Genomic DNA, 19310 nt, shown 5'->3' on the forward strand with positions numbered 1-19310 from the left:
TGCTTTTTCGGCACTGCACATGCGCGTTTTACCCACATTCTATCGCGATATTTCATTTTCTTATCGTTGCCTAGCATAGTACCGGTATTACCGTGAACGCTATAATATGGCCCAGCCCTACTTCAGACCATGACTGTGGGTGATCACCTAAACGCATAGTTATAAACTTTGCATAACAATGGTGTTAGCTCTTTTTCAAAAAAATTTTAATACTCCCCAGGCAGGCCATCCACTTCGGGAAACTTGTTGTTTTTCAGTTTTCCAATACTATTTTTTTATATCTTCTTTTTTTTTTTTCTTTCTTTTTTTTTTCTTTTTTTCTTTCTTCTTTTCTCTTTTTCTTCTTTTTTTTTTGTTCTTATTTTTCTATCTTTTTTTCTTTCTCTCCTCAGAATCAACTGTCTAAGGGTGAGCATACTTGTACACAAGCTTGTACTGTTCCCAATACGCCAGCATACACTCTTGTAGATGGCACAGAAGCAGTCTGGTGACCCCAGCTCACCTTTCACCTTAATAGAGATTTTGGAACAAATCCCCCATGTGGTACTGTCTGAGCCAGTGAATTGCGTGAGTCCTAGCACATCCCTGCCCAACATCACTGCACATTGTGTCAGTTCACCGTAATGTTATTATCGTATGTGACGAAGGAATGGGGAGGAATTACAGTGACATCCAGGCGATTAACGGATAGTAGGTCCAAGGGATCAAGGTTTAATGGTTCCTTTATCCAACAGTTGTCAGATACAGAACGCAAACATTCCTTGACCATATTGAAAATGTCATGCAGCCACGATGGATTGGAAGAAATGTGGTGCATGTTCAACAGCCGAACCACAGAAACTCAACTAAAACTCGGAGTATTTTAGGCAACAGCAGATGGTAGAAAGACAAAAGGCTTTTTTTTCCTCGATGAGGCATAAATCTTTTTTTGTGAAAGGACCCTACAGTATTAATGGGTAATGTAGTCTTTGTAGGAGAGACTTTTCCCCTTTAGCAGTTTGTAAAAGATAAAGTATTTCAATCTCAACATTGTGAATTGTGTTTGTATTTACATTTGGCAGTGAACTTCCTTCCTTACTTCTCTGTGTCCTAGAATATCCTTGCCCCGGTCTGACAAGGTTGTGTCAGGCGATGTCCTCAGAGGAGCTATTGATTTCCCCTCCAACCTTTCATCTTTCCTGCTTGTTTGCAACACGGCCAGGCGATCACACGCAAGCTTTTTGCTGGGCAAAAAAAGAGCAATGATGCTCTTTTAGCACTCAGATTTTTGTGCACTTATCAAAAAGTAGTATTCTGTTCAAATGTCATCTGTTTGGCTTTTAAAACAATTTGTGCCAAATGAAAGAGAAATTGGAAATGGTAAATTTTGATTTTCAATTATTAGAAAAAGCTTCACACGTTGTACAAGTGGAATAAACCCATTTGTTTCAAAGGTAGTGACATTTGTGTGGTAAATATCTCTTTACTAAATCTTCACAGATTTCTAGATGCTTTCTTGTAAATACTAGTTAAAAATTTGCTTTTTTCAAATTTTTCTTGAGACTGCATCAACAATGACAACAAAGCTCACAATTAACACACAACGAGGGAGGAATAAGCTTTTTAGATGTCACAATCTTGCCTATTTGTTGCAGATATTTATGAAAATGAAAAACTGAAAGTCAAAATCTGAGTATTTTAGATATTGCCTTTTAGAATACCTTGATAAGCAGTCCACAATCAGACCTTGTTTCATTTGACAAACTGACCCTGATTAATCAACTGCAGACTAACAGCGAATGTCTTTTTATCTTTGGATATCAAGGTTTAGAATATATTTGATGGCAAAAAGGGAGTCGTTTCTTGTAGTCAGCTTGCCAGATGTCAAAGAAATTTACAGTTGTAAAGACCCAAATGTGACAATTTAGTGAAAACAAAACCCCAAAAGAAAGAAATGGTTTATTGTAGCACTGATGCTGTTAAAAGTATATACTGGCACAAATTCTTCCCTGTAGGCAGCTACATTCTAACATATTACAGCCTTTAAAAGCTCATACCGACAAAAACTGGGAACAATATATTTCTGTTTTGGTGATTGAGCGCTACCCCATATTTTACCCTGCTCCATAAACTTGGCCTGTTTTCATAAGAAAGGGTTTTGCTAATGTGATTGCTGTGGTCATGGGCAGCACTGATCTTCTTTTTATGAGGGAAAATGAGGTCTGATTGTTGGAAGCGTGTCTTGTGTCGAGGTCCCACAGCTAGATAGACAGACATACCGACTGGCCGACAGTAGTGAATGAGTGGCAGTGTGCCAAAGCCAATAAGAGGCAGCAGTGGGAGCCAGGGGGAGGGGAAACACTCATGTATTATTCATAATTATTAGAATAATCCCCAGACAGTTTAGTGTGATGGTCTGTGTGAGTACTCAAGTGTGTGACAGTGATTTTAGGTAACAAATAATAAATTGCCCGTCTTCTTCTTTTCAGAGGTAGCTGTTAGAACAATCTCGTAATTTATGATCAGTTATTTTCATCAACCGCAACAACATTTTGCACAAAATATAATTCTTTCTCTTTTCCATTGTGGTGTTCCTAACAGGTGAAAATTAAAATTATATATAAGGAAGCTGACATTAATGTAAACCAAACCCTCCCAGGTCATAGGTCACCCAGTATAGATCTCCTTTATATTTTATACTTTTAGGGAAAAACCTGCATAGACTTGACCTCACTAGTTTAAACAGTTCAAGTGCAACCAATAACAGAAGCATTGAAATCCAGCAGTCGCTGGGTAAAACAATGATCTTGGTAGATGATACTAAGAATTAGCATTTATTTTCTGACTCATCGAGCCCACTGTCTATAACTATGCTGCACGTTAGCCTAAAACTACTCAGAAAATTACCAGCTCTGAAATATCAATGTATTTTGTAGACATATTAACACACACAAGCTCTTTATTGATCAACCCAGTATTAGGTTTATTTTTTTATATCTTCAATGGTGATTGGATTTGGTATTAGTCCAGCCTCTTCCTGAGACAGTTTACTAAGATTGAACAATTTCTTAACCCAATCAATCTTTTCAATTTTATTTGGGGCATTTTCTTCTTTATATAATTAAAAATGCTTTTGCAACTTCCTTAGATTGGCACACAATTTTTCTGGAGTTTGGACATTTGATTTTATGAACAACCCTACTTGATTGCTCCTTACGCAGCCGAAATGCCAGCAGTCGGCTTGCCCAAATACCATGTTGGTAGTACTTCTGATTAGCAAAACGTAGTTGTCCCTCTGCCTTAAATGTTAGTAAATCATCCAACTTTTGCCTCTGCTCTTTCAATGAGTTCAAAGTCCCAGTTTCTTTAGTTAGCTGATAGACTTTTTTCTAATTTCTTAATTTTGTTTTCTAGTTCTATTTGTTCTGCTAATCCCTCATTTTTCAGTCTTGATGAGACTGCTATAATATTACCTCTCAAATAACGTTTTGCAATCTCCCGCAAGATTAAAGGGGGCACCTCATTATTATCACTGAACTGAATATATTCAGTCAGACTCTTTTGAAGTTCTTGTCGAGTTGTTTCATTATTCAATATAGATATGTTGGCTCTCCAATATTTAAAATGATTCTTTGGATTGATTCTTAATTTCAGACAAACCGGGGCGTGATCAGACATAGTGATTGCCTCTATGCCACACTGACTAGCCTTATAAAGGTCCTAGGCATTAAAACATATCTATCCTTGAATGGCTGCGATGTACATGTGAATAAAAAGTGAAATATTTTTCTTGGGGTCGCAACTGACGCTACACATCCACTAGGCCCAGTTCCTTAATTATTGTATTTAAACTATGAGATTTTTTGGATTTGGGGCCATTGTGTAACGGGAGTCTGTCAACAGCTGCTTTCAGAATACAAATGAAATCACCTCCCACCAAGATCATTCCTTCAGATTTTTCTGCTATTAATGATGGAGTATTCTTGAAAAAAATTGGACACTCCTCATTTGGTGCATATAAATTTAGTTAAGTAATTTTAGACCCGCCCTACAGAGCCAGTCACCATCAAATAGCGCTCCTCCCTATCCGCAAATATTTTTTCATGGTGGAAATATGTTGACTGGTTAACAAGAATTGTAACTCCTCTTTTTTCCCATCCTGATAAGTAGATCTATATTATTGTTCAACCCACTCTCTCCTCAACTTCCTGTGTTCCTTTTCAGAGAGATGAGTCTCCTGGAGCATTGCTATGGCGCACTTAAGGTTTTTTAGTTGGTTCAACACCTTTTTTCTTTTAATTGGACTATTCAAGCCCTTCACGTTATACGAGACACAGATTATATCCTTCATATCTTAGGCTCAGATCCTGTACAGACAAAACTAAATGATTATACTCAATGAAATAGTGGTCCACAATTGGTCTCAGGCCAAGATAAACAAAAACATTCAGAAGTAAACAAATAAAGAACATTAAAAAAACGATTTATTGATAAAGTTCAGATGAGCCTGAGCTCGCACACCTTTAGCTGGTACTGACAAACTTCCTGTTTACACAAGTGTCCACTGCAGGAACAGGAAGTGAGCAGCAGCAGAACATACAGCTAGCTGTATGTTCTTACTACTCGATGACAGAAACATAAATAAAACGCAAACAAACAAATAGGTCCTCAAACACCCTGACTCTGAGCTGGATGAAGGCAGATGATTAACGAGGTTTTCACTTTTTTCCCTCAGATGACGAGGTCGAGTACGACGACGACTTCAACAGGTACGTACCAGTGTGTGAGTTTCTCTCTCTCACACTCACGCACACACACTTGTTTTTATTCACATCCTGTTTTAACCTCGAGGATTCAGAGGATCTGATGTTCCTGTGATATCTGTGAGCCGAGCACTCACACTTCGAAGGTGCTGCTGGATCTGCTCCACGCATCGCTATCATCATCATCATCATCATCATTATTATTAGTATTATTATTATTGTTATTATTACATCAGAGCGTGTTTTCTACGGCACCGTGTTTGTACTTTATTACTTTAGTACTTTATTTGATCTTTCACTGGGAAATCCAGCCTGCTCCAGATGTCTGATGAAAGTCCAACCCCGAACACAGCTAACGTCAGTCATAGCACCATCTAGTGGCAAAACGAAGTTATGTTTCGTAAAAGCGTGTTAGACCAGAGTTTAGACATTGACAGGAAAAGTAGTTTGTGGTTTTTCTTGCGTCGTAATCACTGATGTGGATGATGGATTAAATCAGTGTTTAACGTCACAGCTGTGATTTTAACGCTTCAACGTTTTTGCTGCTCTCAGATTTCAGGGATTTTTAAATGTTTCTGCACAAAGCAAGCTCACATCCAAACAGGTTTTAACTGACTCTTATTCAAGTTTTGAACTAATGTGGTTTGAAGTGGGGCATCCTCGACTGACACTTGTCACAGCAGTCTACAGACCTCCAAAATACCATAAAGATTTTATCCAAGACTTTTCAAATTTTTTAGGAGGAATTGTTCCCGAGCTATGACCATATCGCTTCACTGGCTCCATGTACGTTTTAGAATCAATTAAAAAAAACCTTATTGGTGAATTATGAAGCACTGAATGGACAGGCTCCAGGGTATCTGTCAGACCTACTGCAGCCTTATACGCCCCCTAGAGCTCTTAAAGCAGGTGATCTTTTGCTCTTGGGCACACCAAGGTTCAGACTAGTTCTTAGAGGTGATCGTACATTTGCAGTCGTGGCATCTAAATTGTGGAATGATTTGCCTCTCCACATTAGACAGGCTCCTACCCTCAACCTTTTTAAATCCTATCTTAAAACACATTTCTACTCACTGGCTTCTAATTCTGCATGAGAGTTATTTACTTATTTATTTGTTATTAGCTATTTGGTATTAATGTTAATTGATATTGCTATTTTATTGTGTGTTAATTTATTGTGTAATTTGTCTGTTTGTACAGCACTTTGGTCAACACCACTGTTGTAATTAAAAGTGCTATATAAATAAAAAAATAAAAATAGAAGTAGTTGAAACCTTCCACACCTTTACAGCAGCTGTTCAGATTCAGCTTGAAGGAACAGAGGACAGATGTGTTGCTGACCGCAGTGCCACAGAGCCACTGTCATGTTTTGCATTAAAGTGATATCTGTCCTGCGGTCAGGCTGGGCAGGTGGAGGATCGTCTCACTTTTCTTCTTCTATTTGTTTAGTCACCGCTCTGAGTTCTCCAAGAGCGAGCTGAGCATCAGCGAGGAGATCGAGGAGGTTTCCATTGAGGGCCCCGACCACAGTGACAAGGTGAGACCATGCCCCTGCAGCTCCACTTGTAGCTCCACTTGCAGCCTCAGGCTCATTTCTGTCTCTGTCCACAGGTGGATGAATCCACTCAGGACGTCAGCATCTCTCAGCTCAGTCAGAGTCATGGAGCCGACTACATGGAGGACGTCGGCTGAGCCTCCCATCATGCACCTCTTCTTTGTATCCTGATATTTAAGCTTGTACAGTCTCAGTGAAGAATAAAGCTCTGTGTTCATAAATCAATACATCCTCCCTGGGTTTTACTGTGTGTGTGTGTGTGTTTGTGTGTGTGTGTGTGTGTGTTTATGGGGGAATAAAACAGAGATAAGTAAAAAGCAGAAACAGAGACTGTTTCTCATTACTCAGTGAAAATGTAGCAGGGTGAGAGGTTGTCGGTGCTCAGGGCTGATTTTATTGTTCAGAGGCATCGCGGCCTTTACAACTCTGGTTTACTCAGGGGCGGTCCTAGCCTATTTGGTGCCCTGGTCGAACACTCCCTCTGCCACCCTCCATTCCCCCCGACACACACACACATAAAACATATTAAGGATTGTACATTAACATACGTTATTATGGAAAACTGTTGTCGGAACCAAACTGAATTTAATCAGATAAATATTTTATATATATATATAGAGAGACTATGCAAATGGCTATAACATGGCCATTATATTTTATCACGCATTGAGAATAGCAGACAAATCAGCAATACACCTCTTCCAATTAATGGGTAATTAATATTGTGCTGAACACAGTCCAAAAGATTCAATAAGCCACATCAGTGTCTACTGTCTGTCTAGTTTTTACTATCATAGCCAAGTGGCTAACAAAGGTAAACAAAAGTTTTCCCAATCCCTACTAATGAATGTTATCTTGTTTCATGTTACATAATACCTTCCAAAGACACATCTGCTTACCTGTATCTTTTGCTTGTTTCTCCTTTTCTGTTTTGTTTCTAAACCGAGGACCTGATTGCTTTGACCTTTTCTTGTACATCTTCGATCAGTAATTTTGCTCTCCAGTATGAACACCCACAACATAAACTAATAGACCTACACACTGTATAGGTTTTTTTTTTCTTCCTAGAAATTCACATAACGCAGGAAAAATAATTAATGCATAATGGGCTTGGATTGACAATATTTTTGAATGAAATGTGCACTATTTGGAAGCAGCCCGCCCCCTCCCCTTTCGACAAGTTGCCTGTGAGACTTCAGCACAGCATCAGAAGCAAGCAGGCACACCGAGGGCCCTCGTGCTCACTTTTCGTGTATGTGTGGGATAGATTTTAGAAAACACATCACTGCAAATTATACGTTTATATCATAATGTCTTCAGTTTTTGTGTGTGTTGTAAGGCTGTCGTAACGCGTTAACGCCGTCATCACGATTAACGCGATTAGAATTTTTAGCGCAATTAATCAATTTGGAGCACTGAATGACTGAAAATCCCTGAAATGTCTCTGTCAACGTATTTCGGACCATTTGTCATTCTGCGCTCCACATGGGTTGATTGCGTTTAAAATTCTAATCGCTTTAATCGTGATGACGGCGTTAACATTGACAGCCCTATGTCTGTGAAGGTTCTCAGTCATCCAGGTCATTGTAGTCTAAGGAGCTTAGAAAGAAAAGCCTCTGGACTTGTTTAAGTTGCTTGAAGACGTTTCACCTCTCATCCGAGAAGCTTCTTCAGTTCTAAGGGTCAAATGGTGAAGAGTCCCAGATTTAAACCCAGTGGGAGTTACCCCCCAAACAGGGACAAAGGACCCCCTGATGATCCTCTACCTAATCACATGAGCCCAGGTGTGAAAGCGGGTGTGGGTCCCAATCAGCCAGGGTTTTGGGTGAGCTCATTGTAAAACCTGGCCCCACCCTATCATGTGATTTCCTGAGGTCAGATGGCCAAGGATGTGAGTGGGCGTTAAGGCGTCTGGGAAGGGATCTCAAAACTGGATTATAGATGGCAGACAGTTGGTGTCGTAAACCAGCGGTTTTCAACCTTTTTTGCACCACGGACTGGTTTATGCCCGACAATATTTTCACGGACCGGCCTTTAATGTGTCGCGGACAAATACAACAAAATAAAACTAGTACCGGTACCGAAAAAAAGAAGATTTATTCATAACACACGTGAAAAGACCCAGGAAAACTGAGTTAACGATCAAAACGATAACAAAATAACGCTGAAAACCGATAAAAACCCTGAAAACCATACATTTCACACCTGAGCCTCAACTCTCGCGGCCCAGTACCAAACGACTCACAGACCGGTACCAGTCCGAGGCCCGGGGGTTGGGGACCGCTGTTGTAAACCACCGCCTCTGTTCAAAGATGGTCGCTCGATGTAAATGGCTTCTTTCATTCCTCTTTCAAACCATCTGTCTTCTCTGTCCAAAATGTGAACATTGGCATCCTCGAAAGAGTGACCTTTATCCTTTAGATGCAGATGGACTGCTGTGTCTTGGGAGGTGGCTCTTCTATGTTGTGCCATGTGCTTGTGAAGTGGCTGTTTGGTCTCTCCAATGTAGAGGTCTGGGCATTTCTCACTGCACTGTACAGCATACACCACGTTGTTAAGTTTGTGTTTAGGAGTTTTGTCTTTCGGGTGAACCAGTTTTTGTCTTGAGTGTGTTGCTGGGTCACTGGTAGGTAGGGGCGGCCATTTGCCACGAACAATTGGGGTGAGAGATGGAAGACAAGATAAAAGACACGCTGTGGAAGAGAGAAGTGTGATTCAGTGCAGAGAGGTCTATTAACACATAGTGCATCATGGGAATCCCACACCTATTGCAACATAACTAAGCGAGGATTCATGGTCACCTGATCCAGCCCTAACTATATGCTTTAGCAAAAAGGAAAGTATGAAGCCTGACCTTAAAAGCAGAGATGGTGTCTGTATCCTAAATCCAAACTGGAATCTGGTTCCACAGAAGAGAGGCCTGAAAACTGAAGGCTCTCCCTCCCATTCTACTTTTAAATACTCTAGGAACAACAAGTATCCTAAAAGTAATAAATGCATGAACTAGTTTTTCAGCGTCACTCTAAGACAGGATATTTCTAATTTTTGAGGTATTGCACAAATGGAAGAAAGCAGTCCTATATATTTGTTTAATATGTTCATTGAAGGACATATCCTGGTCAAAAATGACTCCAAGGTCCCTCACAGTGTTATTGGAGGCCAAGGTAATGTCATCAAGAGTAAGAATCCGGTTAGATACCATATTTCTAACATTTTCAGGGCCAAGAACAATAACCTCAGTTTTATTTGAATTAAGAAGCAGAAAGTTAGAGGCCATCAAGGTCTTTTTGTCTTTAAGACATTTCTGCAGTTTAACTAATTGCTATGTGCTATCTGGCTTCATGGATAGATAAAGTTGGGTGTCATCTGCATAGCAGTGAAAATGTATGCTATGCCTTCTGATGATACTGCCTCTAAATTAAAGACTCTAAATGAATATCAATGGTACTGAAAGTAGTTGTAGGTAATGTTACATCTTAAATGATTATGAGTCATTTTTTTTTCACTCTGACTTTTTGTCAGCTTGGCTACAGTACTGAAGAAACCTCGGGTTGTTCTTATTTTCTTCAATCAGTGATGAATAGTAAGATGTTCTGGCTTTTAGGAGGGCTTTCTTATAAAGCAACAAACTATTTCTCCAGGCTCTGCAGGTTTGTCCTCAGGGTGTCCGCCGTGTCACGGAGGGAATCTTCCTTTTTACATCTCTATTGAATATTCACTCTGGTGCTGTGCATGATGGATGTCCTTTTATTCAGCTTTTCTTTTACAGATATGAATGTGGTAATGACTGTTCTCCCTCCCAATAAAGAATAAACCTGCAGGCCTATGCGAGCTTATAATGATGTTCTTAGTTTTTACACGGGCAAAGCTTACTTACAGCATGTGTTTGTATTTAAATATAATTACACTGTAATTTTACAGAAAATTGTAATGTAATTGTAATTGTAATTGTAATGATGCCATAGACCGTGTTACTACATGTTACTGACACGTCTGTAATTCTGAGCGGTCCATGCAGACCTATATTAAAGCTGAGAGTCTGAACGTCACTGATGGTCTGAGAGTCATCTGAGGTGAAGCAAAACTATAAACAATAAATCATGTGTAATGCTGCTATGACACTTTTAACCCCCGATAGCATGAGAGGAACCACAACAGGAAACCGACACAACAGATAATACAAAAAAGATTTTTTTCAGCAAACACACACACAGACACACACTCACACAGCCTTTAATCTTACAGCAGCAACCCCCAAATGTTATAAAGCTCTGTCTCCAAAGGAGGTATAAATAAGGTTCAGTGTGAATAAAGGGGACGTGACGGGGTCTTCAGCAGAAAAATGGAAAAATTCAGCTTTTCATTTTTTAATCACAGTGTGATAAAAGAAGGAAGCTGAGACGAAGAGCGGACGTCACACACACACACACACACACACACACAGACACACACACACAGAGGGCAGGGTAAAGAGGAAGGCTCGCACTGGGGTTTCTCACTGCTTCATATTTCTCTTTAATCGCAGCGTTTAGTGTTTGTTGGATCATCGCCCTCGTTATCCTCGTCCTCACCTGTGCAGCCTCAGCAGCTGGCTTCATCATCCACCGCCACACCTGTGAGTCTTCTGATCGGAGCTTTTGCTGTAGCGCTGACTTGGACAGTCAGAAGACGCTGACTCTGAAGACTGTTTCAACGTTTCAGGCTGGAAACAGAGGCTGAAGCTCAGAGGTGGCACTTTGAACCTTCAGGTGTGTTTTTCCTGCTTTTCAGCAAGTTTGGGGTTAAACTCTGTCAGATGATGTAATGTGTGATATTTTTTAGATAAGATCAGGAGTGCTGTGAAGAGGCGTTTTCTGTTGATTTATCTTGAAAAGATTGAACCGATAAGACGGCGTTTCCCTGCAAACGGCACGTTCCGTCAGCTGCTCGCATGAGCACAGAAACCACACATTTACAAAACTCATCACCACCTCAGGAACAAAGTTTAATCAAAGAGTAACTGAGTCTCTCAGCTGTGCAGCGTCTCTGCAGCTCAGAAACACAGTTGATAAATCTGATAAAGTTTGTGTGCGCTGAAAGGAGAGGTCGTGACCACATTCGCCATCACCTGCAGGTTAAAAAAAACTTGTTTACAGTTTTTACAAAATAAATCTGTTTTTTAAACTCTGACAAAAAATAAATAAAAACTGTTATAATCAGTTCAACATGTTTTCTGCAGCCTGAACTTTTCCAAGCAACGAGAAATTGACCTTTGACCTGCCTGAGTATAGTTGGGGGGCTGCTCTCAGAAGGACTGAGTATAAAAGTGCCAGCCGAGGCCGAGGCGAGCTCCAAGCTGTCCTGAACCACTGGCTCCCATTTCTGCACAAGCAGAAGAGAAATTTCCCAGAAATTTACCTGCCGCAGGACAGCGATGTGGCGTCTGTGTCGTGCCTCATAAACTCATTTTAAAGGAGAAATAAACAGTTCCTCAAATGCCTCAGGTTCCTGCTCTGCACTTCTGCTCCCAGCGGCCCTCGGCTGTAATTTCTCCCCTCAGACTTCCCGTATTTCAAATGTCACCTGCGGGGAAGCGAAAGGTCCAGAAGACCTCAGATGATTTCGTCTGCCGCGCTGCCCCGAAGGACGCACACAGCAGAATGTCCGATGTGCAAGCGGCGGGAAATGGCCCCTTCCTGTTTGTGTCCTGTCACCTGCTCAGGTGTTTGTGTAATTAACTTCCTGAAAACCAGCAGCTGATCTCAGGTCAGCATTTAGTACACCTGCCCACATACTGCAAGTAATCTATTACATTTCCAGCCTTATGATTACTGCCCTGACTGAACTTTATTTAAAACACGAACGCGCAATAAAATCAGAAATCAATTAAAAACACAATAAAGATATAAAAATAAGACAGTCAAATATAAAATGGCAGACTACATTATTCAGTTTAATTTTATTTATATTTTTTATTTATACCAAATCACAACAAAAGCTTAAAAAGGTAATAAATAAATGCATTAATTTAACCATAGAAAATAATAAAGACAGAAGAAAATACAAAAAAATTTAAACTAAATCAGACTATAAAACAAAATGTAAAAAATGAAGTTTTTAAAAAACTAAAGGTATAAAAATCATGTTGTAAAATAAAATAAAGCAGACTGCAGAATAAATAAGAATAAATTACACAAAGGTAAAAAGATCATAGAGACATAAAAATGAAAATAAATCAAATCTAAATGAAAAATGAAATTATATTAAAAAGATGATGAATAAAAGCTGCTCCCTTACTCACATGGGGTCAAATAAAATAAAATAAAGTTAAATTCAATTAAATTGAATTACATGAAATTAAAATAAGTTACACTGAATTAAGTTAAATGGACCTGTGCCTTTTTTCTGCACATGGTGTTTTGTGACATTTGGACATTTATTGACATCTAACTGCTGCTGATGGTTAGGAAGAAGTTTTCTTATCTTCTAAATCCCTTGATAAACAAACACACTTGAGCCTGTCAGGTAGACCAACACCTGGCTCTTTCTGCTCGATTTTAATCTTTGATATGAAGATAAAAAGGTGAATATGTGAGGAAGAAGGAAGATGAAGAGGGGGAGGTGTTCATTCTGCTGCAGAGCGTCTTGTGATTTGGGGGAAATAACTGAGGGGGAAGCCATGCATGCATGAAGTGGGTCACTCGCTGTTTCTGACCTCATTTCTGCAAACCTCCTGCAAATGCTCAAACACCTGAAACGGTGTGGCATGCGCACCATTGGCACCGCAATGAGGACGTCTGCATCGGAATTTACCAGCAGCAGCAGCTCAAGGGAGCCGGCCTCTGCACCACTTTCACATGTTTAACATGACAAAGTCCTGTTCAGGTTTCAGGACTCGCTGCTTAGCGGGGACGAGTCAGAGCATGAGTGAGCGCTGGAATCTGGAGGCTGTAAAGTGTGTCACTCATTAATCTCAAAGAGTTTTGTGACTGACACTGTCTGATGTGAAGGTTTACTCTTTAAAAATCATTCCAGACTTTCCTCAGAAGCTGTTTCCATCTCACTCTAGAGTAAAAACTCACTGACAAACACCGACTCTTACTGTCACATCGAGCTCACAACCCAAACGAGAGCCAGGAGCCTCGCGGGCTTCTTGCCTAGTTTATGATGGCATAAAAATTATCCAATTATGTTACAGCGCAGGAACATGAGCGTGACACATGCAGAGAACAGCAGCAGAAACATGAAAATGAGATATAACCTCTGACAAGGTGAAAACTTATGATTCCTCAGAGGGAGACAATGGAAAAAAGGGAACATTTAGAGTATTTGAGTGGACAACGGGACGTTTCCAAGAAACAAACTGTGGAGCTTACAACCATTGTGAGGCTTCCTCACTGTGTTTGCATCAAAGTCACAAAAACAGTGTTTAAATTAATGAATAACAACAGTCACTGTGGTATTTTGAAATGCTGTTTCATCAGCCTGAAACACGCCTGCTTCAGGTTAAAGTTATGGTAATGGTGTGACACTTAGTTCTTAGAGTTTGGGTGGTTTAGGACGACAGGTCTGTGGATGTCCAGCTCAGGCTACTTTCTGCTGTCTCGTGGCCTTGGACAGTGAACTCATTTTAGTGCTCACCCTGCCAGCGTTTCACTGCAACAAAAAGGTGTCAAAAGAAACATTGCGCTGGTTTGAGTCGTTTCTCTGTAATAGTCTCCAAAAAACAGAGTCGTCCTCACACACAGCATTAGACATGGAGTCCCACAGGGTTCTGTGCTGGGATCAATACTTCTTCACAGGCGGCAGCCTCGCCTCTGTCAGTGCGCCCCAGAGCAGCTGTGGCTACAATGTAGCTTGCCATTGCCAGTGTGTGAATGTGTGTGTGAATGGGTGAATGACTGAATGTAGTGTAAAGCGCTTTGGGGTCCTTAGGGACTGAGTAAAGCGCTATACAAATGCAGGCCATTTACCATTTCACATTATAGATGTACAAAAGAGAGGAAGTAGGAAGAACAGGCAAGAGTGAAATGGAGGGTTTGAAAACGTGCAGAGGAGGGAGAGTGGATATAGTGGACAAAAGATGATGAAGATGGAGCTGCCAGGCAGAAGGAGAAGAGGAAGACCTCAGAGGAGGTCCGTGAAGTAGGACATGCAGAGGGTTGGTGTGACAGAGGAGGATGCTGGGATAGGAGAAGATGGAGGAAATGATGGAGTGGCTAGAGAAAGGGGCTGAGAAAGGACGAAGAAGAAAATTCTCTTGGGCAACACCATTAAAAACATTGTGTCTCAGAGGGATGATGAAATACTAGTTCATGCAGTTTTCAGGCCCCTCTTCTATGGAACCAGCTTCCAGTTTGGATTCAGGAGACAGACACTTAAGATTTTTAAGATTAGATTTCAAACTTTCCTTTGTGCTAAAGTATATAGTTAGTGCAGGTTCAGGTGCACGGTCACCTGAACCTGCCCTTAGTTATGCTGCTAATTGTTTGAAGAGATGCAAATGAAAAAATATGGCTCTCACATTTTTTCTGTATCTTCTTAATTATTATGAAGATACAGAGCTGTTTAATGTGCCAACTGAAGATGCTATAGCATCCACACAGCTTTTTCATCGTGTGCCCTCAGGTCTTCCTCTTGCCATCACCTTTGTTTCACTGTGAGTTCATCAGACACCTTTGCTGTAGTTTGATGTTTTATCTCTGCTTCCTTTATAGTGAACGAAAATGATCTACTCTGCAAAGAATTTGATGTCATACACCACGGAGATATTCAACCAATCATACACCACGGAGATGTTCAACCAGTCATACAACCAAACCAAAGATGAAGAAGAAAACTACGATTATGATGGGTTTTGTCAGTTTCAAAAAAACCAGAGTATGGCGAAGGTGATTGGCCCATATGTCCACTCCATCATCTGCATCCTAGGCTTTGTGGGGAACAGCCTGGTCATTGTCACCTACACCTTCTACAAGAGGACCAAGTCCATGACTGACATCTACTTGTTCAACGTGGCCATCGCCGACCTGCTGTTTGTGCTGGCACTACCATTCATTGTCTACAACGAGCTGTGGTCATGGCCAATGGGGCAGGTGGCCTGCAAGCTGCTGCGCGGCTCCTACAGTGTGAACCTGTACAGTGGCATGCTGCTGCTTGCTTGCATCAGCACCGACCGCTACATTGCCATCGTCCAGGCTCGGCGCAGCTTCAGACTGCGCTCGCTGTCATACAGCCGCATTATCTCCGCCATTGTCTGGATCTTTGCTATACTCGTGTCAGTCCCCACCTTCTACTTCTACGACTGGTACAAGCCATCACACATGACTGGAATCATATTCAACGATGATATCTCAATGCAGATGCTGAACTCAACCTCTGAGTACGTCTGCGAGTTCAAGTTTGAAGACCCAAAAACAGCCAAAGAGGTGAAGGTAGCCGTCCCCAGCACCCAGATCAGCGTGGGTTTCTTTCTGCCACTCTTCATCATGATCTTCTGCTACAGTGCCATTATCGTCACCCTCCTGAAGGCCAAAAACTTCCAGCGGCACAGAGCGGTGCGGGTGGTGCTGGTGGTTGTGGCCGTTTTCATCATCTGCCACCTGCCCTACAACATAGTGCTGCTGTACGACACGGTCACCTTGTTTCAAGAACGCTCGTGTGATGATGCAGAAACATTGGAGATGGCCCTGAAGGTGTTGCAGACCATTGCTTACATGCACTGCTGCCTGAACCCGGTGTTGTACGCCTTCGTGGGAGTGAACTTCAGGAACCACTTCAGGAGGATCTTCAGGGACCTGTGGTGTCTTGGAAAGAAGTACATGGCCCCACGCCGCTTCTCCAGAGTCACCTCCGACTTCTACATGTCCTCCACTCGGCGCTCAGTGGACGGGTCCAGCAACAGTGGTGCTTCTTTCACCATGTGAAGACATTTGTGGGTTGATCTCTGAAGCTCCAGGTCTCTAACACCGAAACTGACTCACTTCTGTCACACCGATAAGATTCTTAAAATCCAGAGAAAAATATTTAGAAGATAAAGAGTTCTAACCCCATGCTGCACCTCTTGTTCTACTTCATTATTTTAATCATGAAATATTCCAACTCCTGCATTTTCTTTTTGTGTGTGATTATTTTGTGAGTGATGACTGAAGATGAGTCTCCCACAGAGCCTCCTGCTGTCTTTACTACACAAATGAAGCCCAGAGCTCATCATTTCCTGCACCTGCAGATTATGAGCTCTAAGCGAGGATAAAAAAATGACCTTGGAAGAGCTGACTGATGTGTTCCTGAAAAGACTGATGGTGACTCGAAACTTCGTGTCCTCTGAAGGTCTCAGAAAGGATACTGAAACAGGCTCTGATGTTCAGTCCTGCACAGCTGAAATATTCCTGTCCCTCCTCCCACAACTTTCATGCCCGCTGGTCCTGGTTCTGCTCATGATCCAGTTCTTCACCTGCTGCACCATTTGGTTAGAAAGACCCTCCAGAACAGAACCAGAACTAAAGCCACCCCAATCGCACCATCAGTACCAAGAACCCCGACACAAGCACATGAATTTTCAAATTAAGAGCGAGGGGGATTGTCCAATCCCCAACACACCTGATCAGCTCATTGTAGTAAACTCGCCGTCAGACCAGCACCTTCAAGCTCCATTTGGTCTCCTAAACATCATCAGAGTCGAAACCAACATGTTTGGTGACAATATCTGTGATTGCTTTGTGAAAGCTTTTAAAGAGCTGTTTTTACTGGAATCATTGCCAGCTGCCACCCATGGATGTAGATTCATAAATGATGGCTGGCATGGCCTGAAATACTTGTCATCAGCGTCAGGGCTTAGGCCAGCGTCAGGGCTCAGGCTCGTCCCATAAAAGGGACGAGCCTACCCTGAACCTTGACCCGTTAGAAGGTTACTCACCAGACTAACTGGACATTGACCATTAAAACCTACCAACAAACAACAGCTGATAGGTTCCACCATCCACATGAGACTGCAGGCATGTTTCGAATCCTTTTTTTTAACATTTTGTACTTAAGAATGTATTTTTTATGTTTATTTGCCGTTTGTCATTTCATTCATTCAGCTGTGCTAGTAGTCTGCATTGATGTGAATGTGTAATCCTAATCTGCTCATGGGTGATTTCCAGGATTAAGAATTGAAACTTTTCAGAGGTTTTCACATCCTCATTTAAACCCTGATGAAATTCAGTTTTTCAGTTTTAATTTTGTCTCAAGGCACATACATTTAGAAAACTCGGCTTTTCTTCATATCCAACTCTTATTTGTTGTGATTCTTCTCATCCTTTTTTTAAAAATTCCTGTTCATACCTGTGTTTATTATTGTGACAGTGAATGTATCCTTTGAATGTAATATTACAGCTGAGCTGTCAGATTTGTGCCTTTCAAAATAAATGCAGTTTATTTCATCTATAGTTACGGGTCCGAGTTTTTGTTTTAATGTCTCTGTCATTCTATGGCTAAACACTAGGTGGCGCCTTTTCCAGAACTTTAATGGGATTTAAACCTCTGGAGTGTAAAGGACATTTACTGATTTCCTTTTAAAGGAGTATTTTCTTTGTTGTACACAGCTGAGTTATGGCATGTCTTCGATGTTCAGACTCTTTGCAGAGTTAGACTCCCCAAAAACAAGACAATGGCACAGAACAGGACAAATCTGCAAAATTGCACTACTTTAAACAGAATTACGATCAAATAAACAAATCTATTGTGTAAACATCTATAGTCCGCCTGCTGTTAGACAGTGGGGTCTGGTAAAAGCATGCTGCTGCAGTTTCCTGCAGAGATGATTTGTGCACAGAGAAAAGTCATTTGGACGCAGAGAGAGGAACTGCAGGAGGTTAGAAACAGGCGGAACCATGAAAACACGTCTGATTTAAACTCGTCTGATCTTTCTTTCATGGCGGCTTCTCCGTGCACACTTGATCTCTTTCAGCACTGCTTCTGTTTTAAGGACACCCTGGCGCCATGTACAGCTTTGCTTACAGCTCTGCTGAGAGTGTAACACTGGGCAGTCAATTCACTGTGTTTAATGCATGTTTTAGCATTTATGTGAAGAGATCAGAGTGTCTCTAAACACTAACTGGACCTCTGGACTCTATATACCGAAGTCTCAGAGACAATGTTCTGTCACCTTACCGGCCCTCTGGTAAATAATGAGACCATGTCTGTGTCTTGAGTTCATGTGCATGAATCAGAAGGGGGCACATGAATGATGATTGAATTATGAATGACATGACCACACTGAGGACAAACTGTGGCTACATTAGTGTATGAAAGCAGACACAAGTGCACGAGTGGAAAACAGAAACTGTCCAACACAGGAGTGTGAAAGTCACAACCTTCGTGTACTGATTTATTCTGAGCATAAATTTTTATCAGTCCACTGTCACACTGCAATGATACAAATGGGTATGGTATATTTAAAGTGATCATTCTTTTTACAACTACATGAATGTACTATTTCTGTATGATTTATTACTATTACTGAAGGTTACTTGCCATACCAATACCAACTAGATTTTTAGATCTTAATCTAAAATGAGTAACAGAAGGGTGGGTAAGGCTGCACTTTTTGCAGCGATCTCGTGTAGAAAACTATTCCGTGCGAATATAAAACAAGTCTGCGGCTGGATGGTCTGAGCTGTAGTAAAGGGACCTCTGGCTAATAAGCCAGGTTCTGTGTCGGCTCGTAGCTGAAAACTAGCTTTACTTTGTTGTCTGGGTCAACTTTGCTAGAGAGAGACAGAGAGAGGTGTTAACAGCCTGCTCCAACATAACTTATTATATTATAATATATTATAACTTATTTCTGAGGAAAACATGAACACAGTATATAGTTGAGTCTTGACAGTTTACTTACAACTGGGCTCGTCACGCACTCTTTTTGGCTGCAGTGGTAATTATTATATTTACATGCTTCCATCTCCGTTTCTGGTGAGTAACTTGTACTTTTCGACTCTCTTTTTTCTCCCTCCCTCGCATTCAGATACATAAAAAGTATGCAGTGTTGGGAAGGT

The 19310-nt window shown here is 41.1% G+C and overlaps 2 protein-coding genes across 7 annotated transcripts in view; both read left to right on the forward strand.

Annotated features, from left to right (window-relative positions):
* Nucleotides 1-7468, forward strand: part of cep43 (centrosomal protein 43) — a 39857-nt gene extending 32389 nt beyond the window's left edge. For all 6 annotated transcript variants that reach the window (XM_085133978.1, XM_085133977.1, XM_085133980.1 and 3 more), the window contains 3 exons: nucleotides 4715-4748; nucleotides 6192-6279; nucleotides 6354-7468. In XM_085133978.1, the coding sequence (XP_084990104.1) occupies nucleotides 4715-4748; nucleotides 6192-6279; nucleotides 6354-6434 (203 nt within the window). In that variant the 3' untranslated portion in view covers nucleotides 6435-7468. The remainder of the gene's footprint in view (nucleotides 1-4714; nucleotides 4749-6191; nucleotides 6280-6353) is intronic.
* Nucleotides 7469-10252: 2784 nt separating this feature from the next.
* Nucleotides 10253-17705, forward strand: ccr6a (chemokine (C-C motif) receptor 6a). Its single transcript, XM_085133221.1, has 2 exons — nucleotides 10253-11045; nucleotides 14994-17705. Exon 2 carries the CDS (start codon nucleotides 15003-15005, stop codon nucleotides 16200-16202), a length of 1200 nt encoding a protein of 399 aa, XP_084989347.1. The 5' UTR covers nucleotides 10253-11045; nucleotides 14994-15002; the 3' UTR covers nucleotides 16203-17705.
* Nucleotides 17706-19310: the final 1605 nt, after the last annotated feature.

Source organism: Neolamprologus multifasciatus, chromosome 15, assembly GCF_963576455.1.
Source record: "Neolamprologus multifasciatus chromosome 15, fNeoMul1.2, whole genome shotgun sequence".
Taxonomy (NCBI): Eukaryota; Metazoa; Chordata; class Actinopteri; order Cichliformes; family Cichlidae; genus Neolamprologus; species Neolamprologus multifasciatus.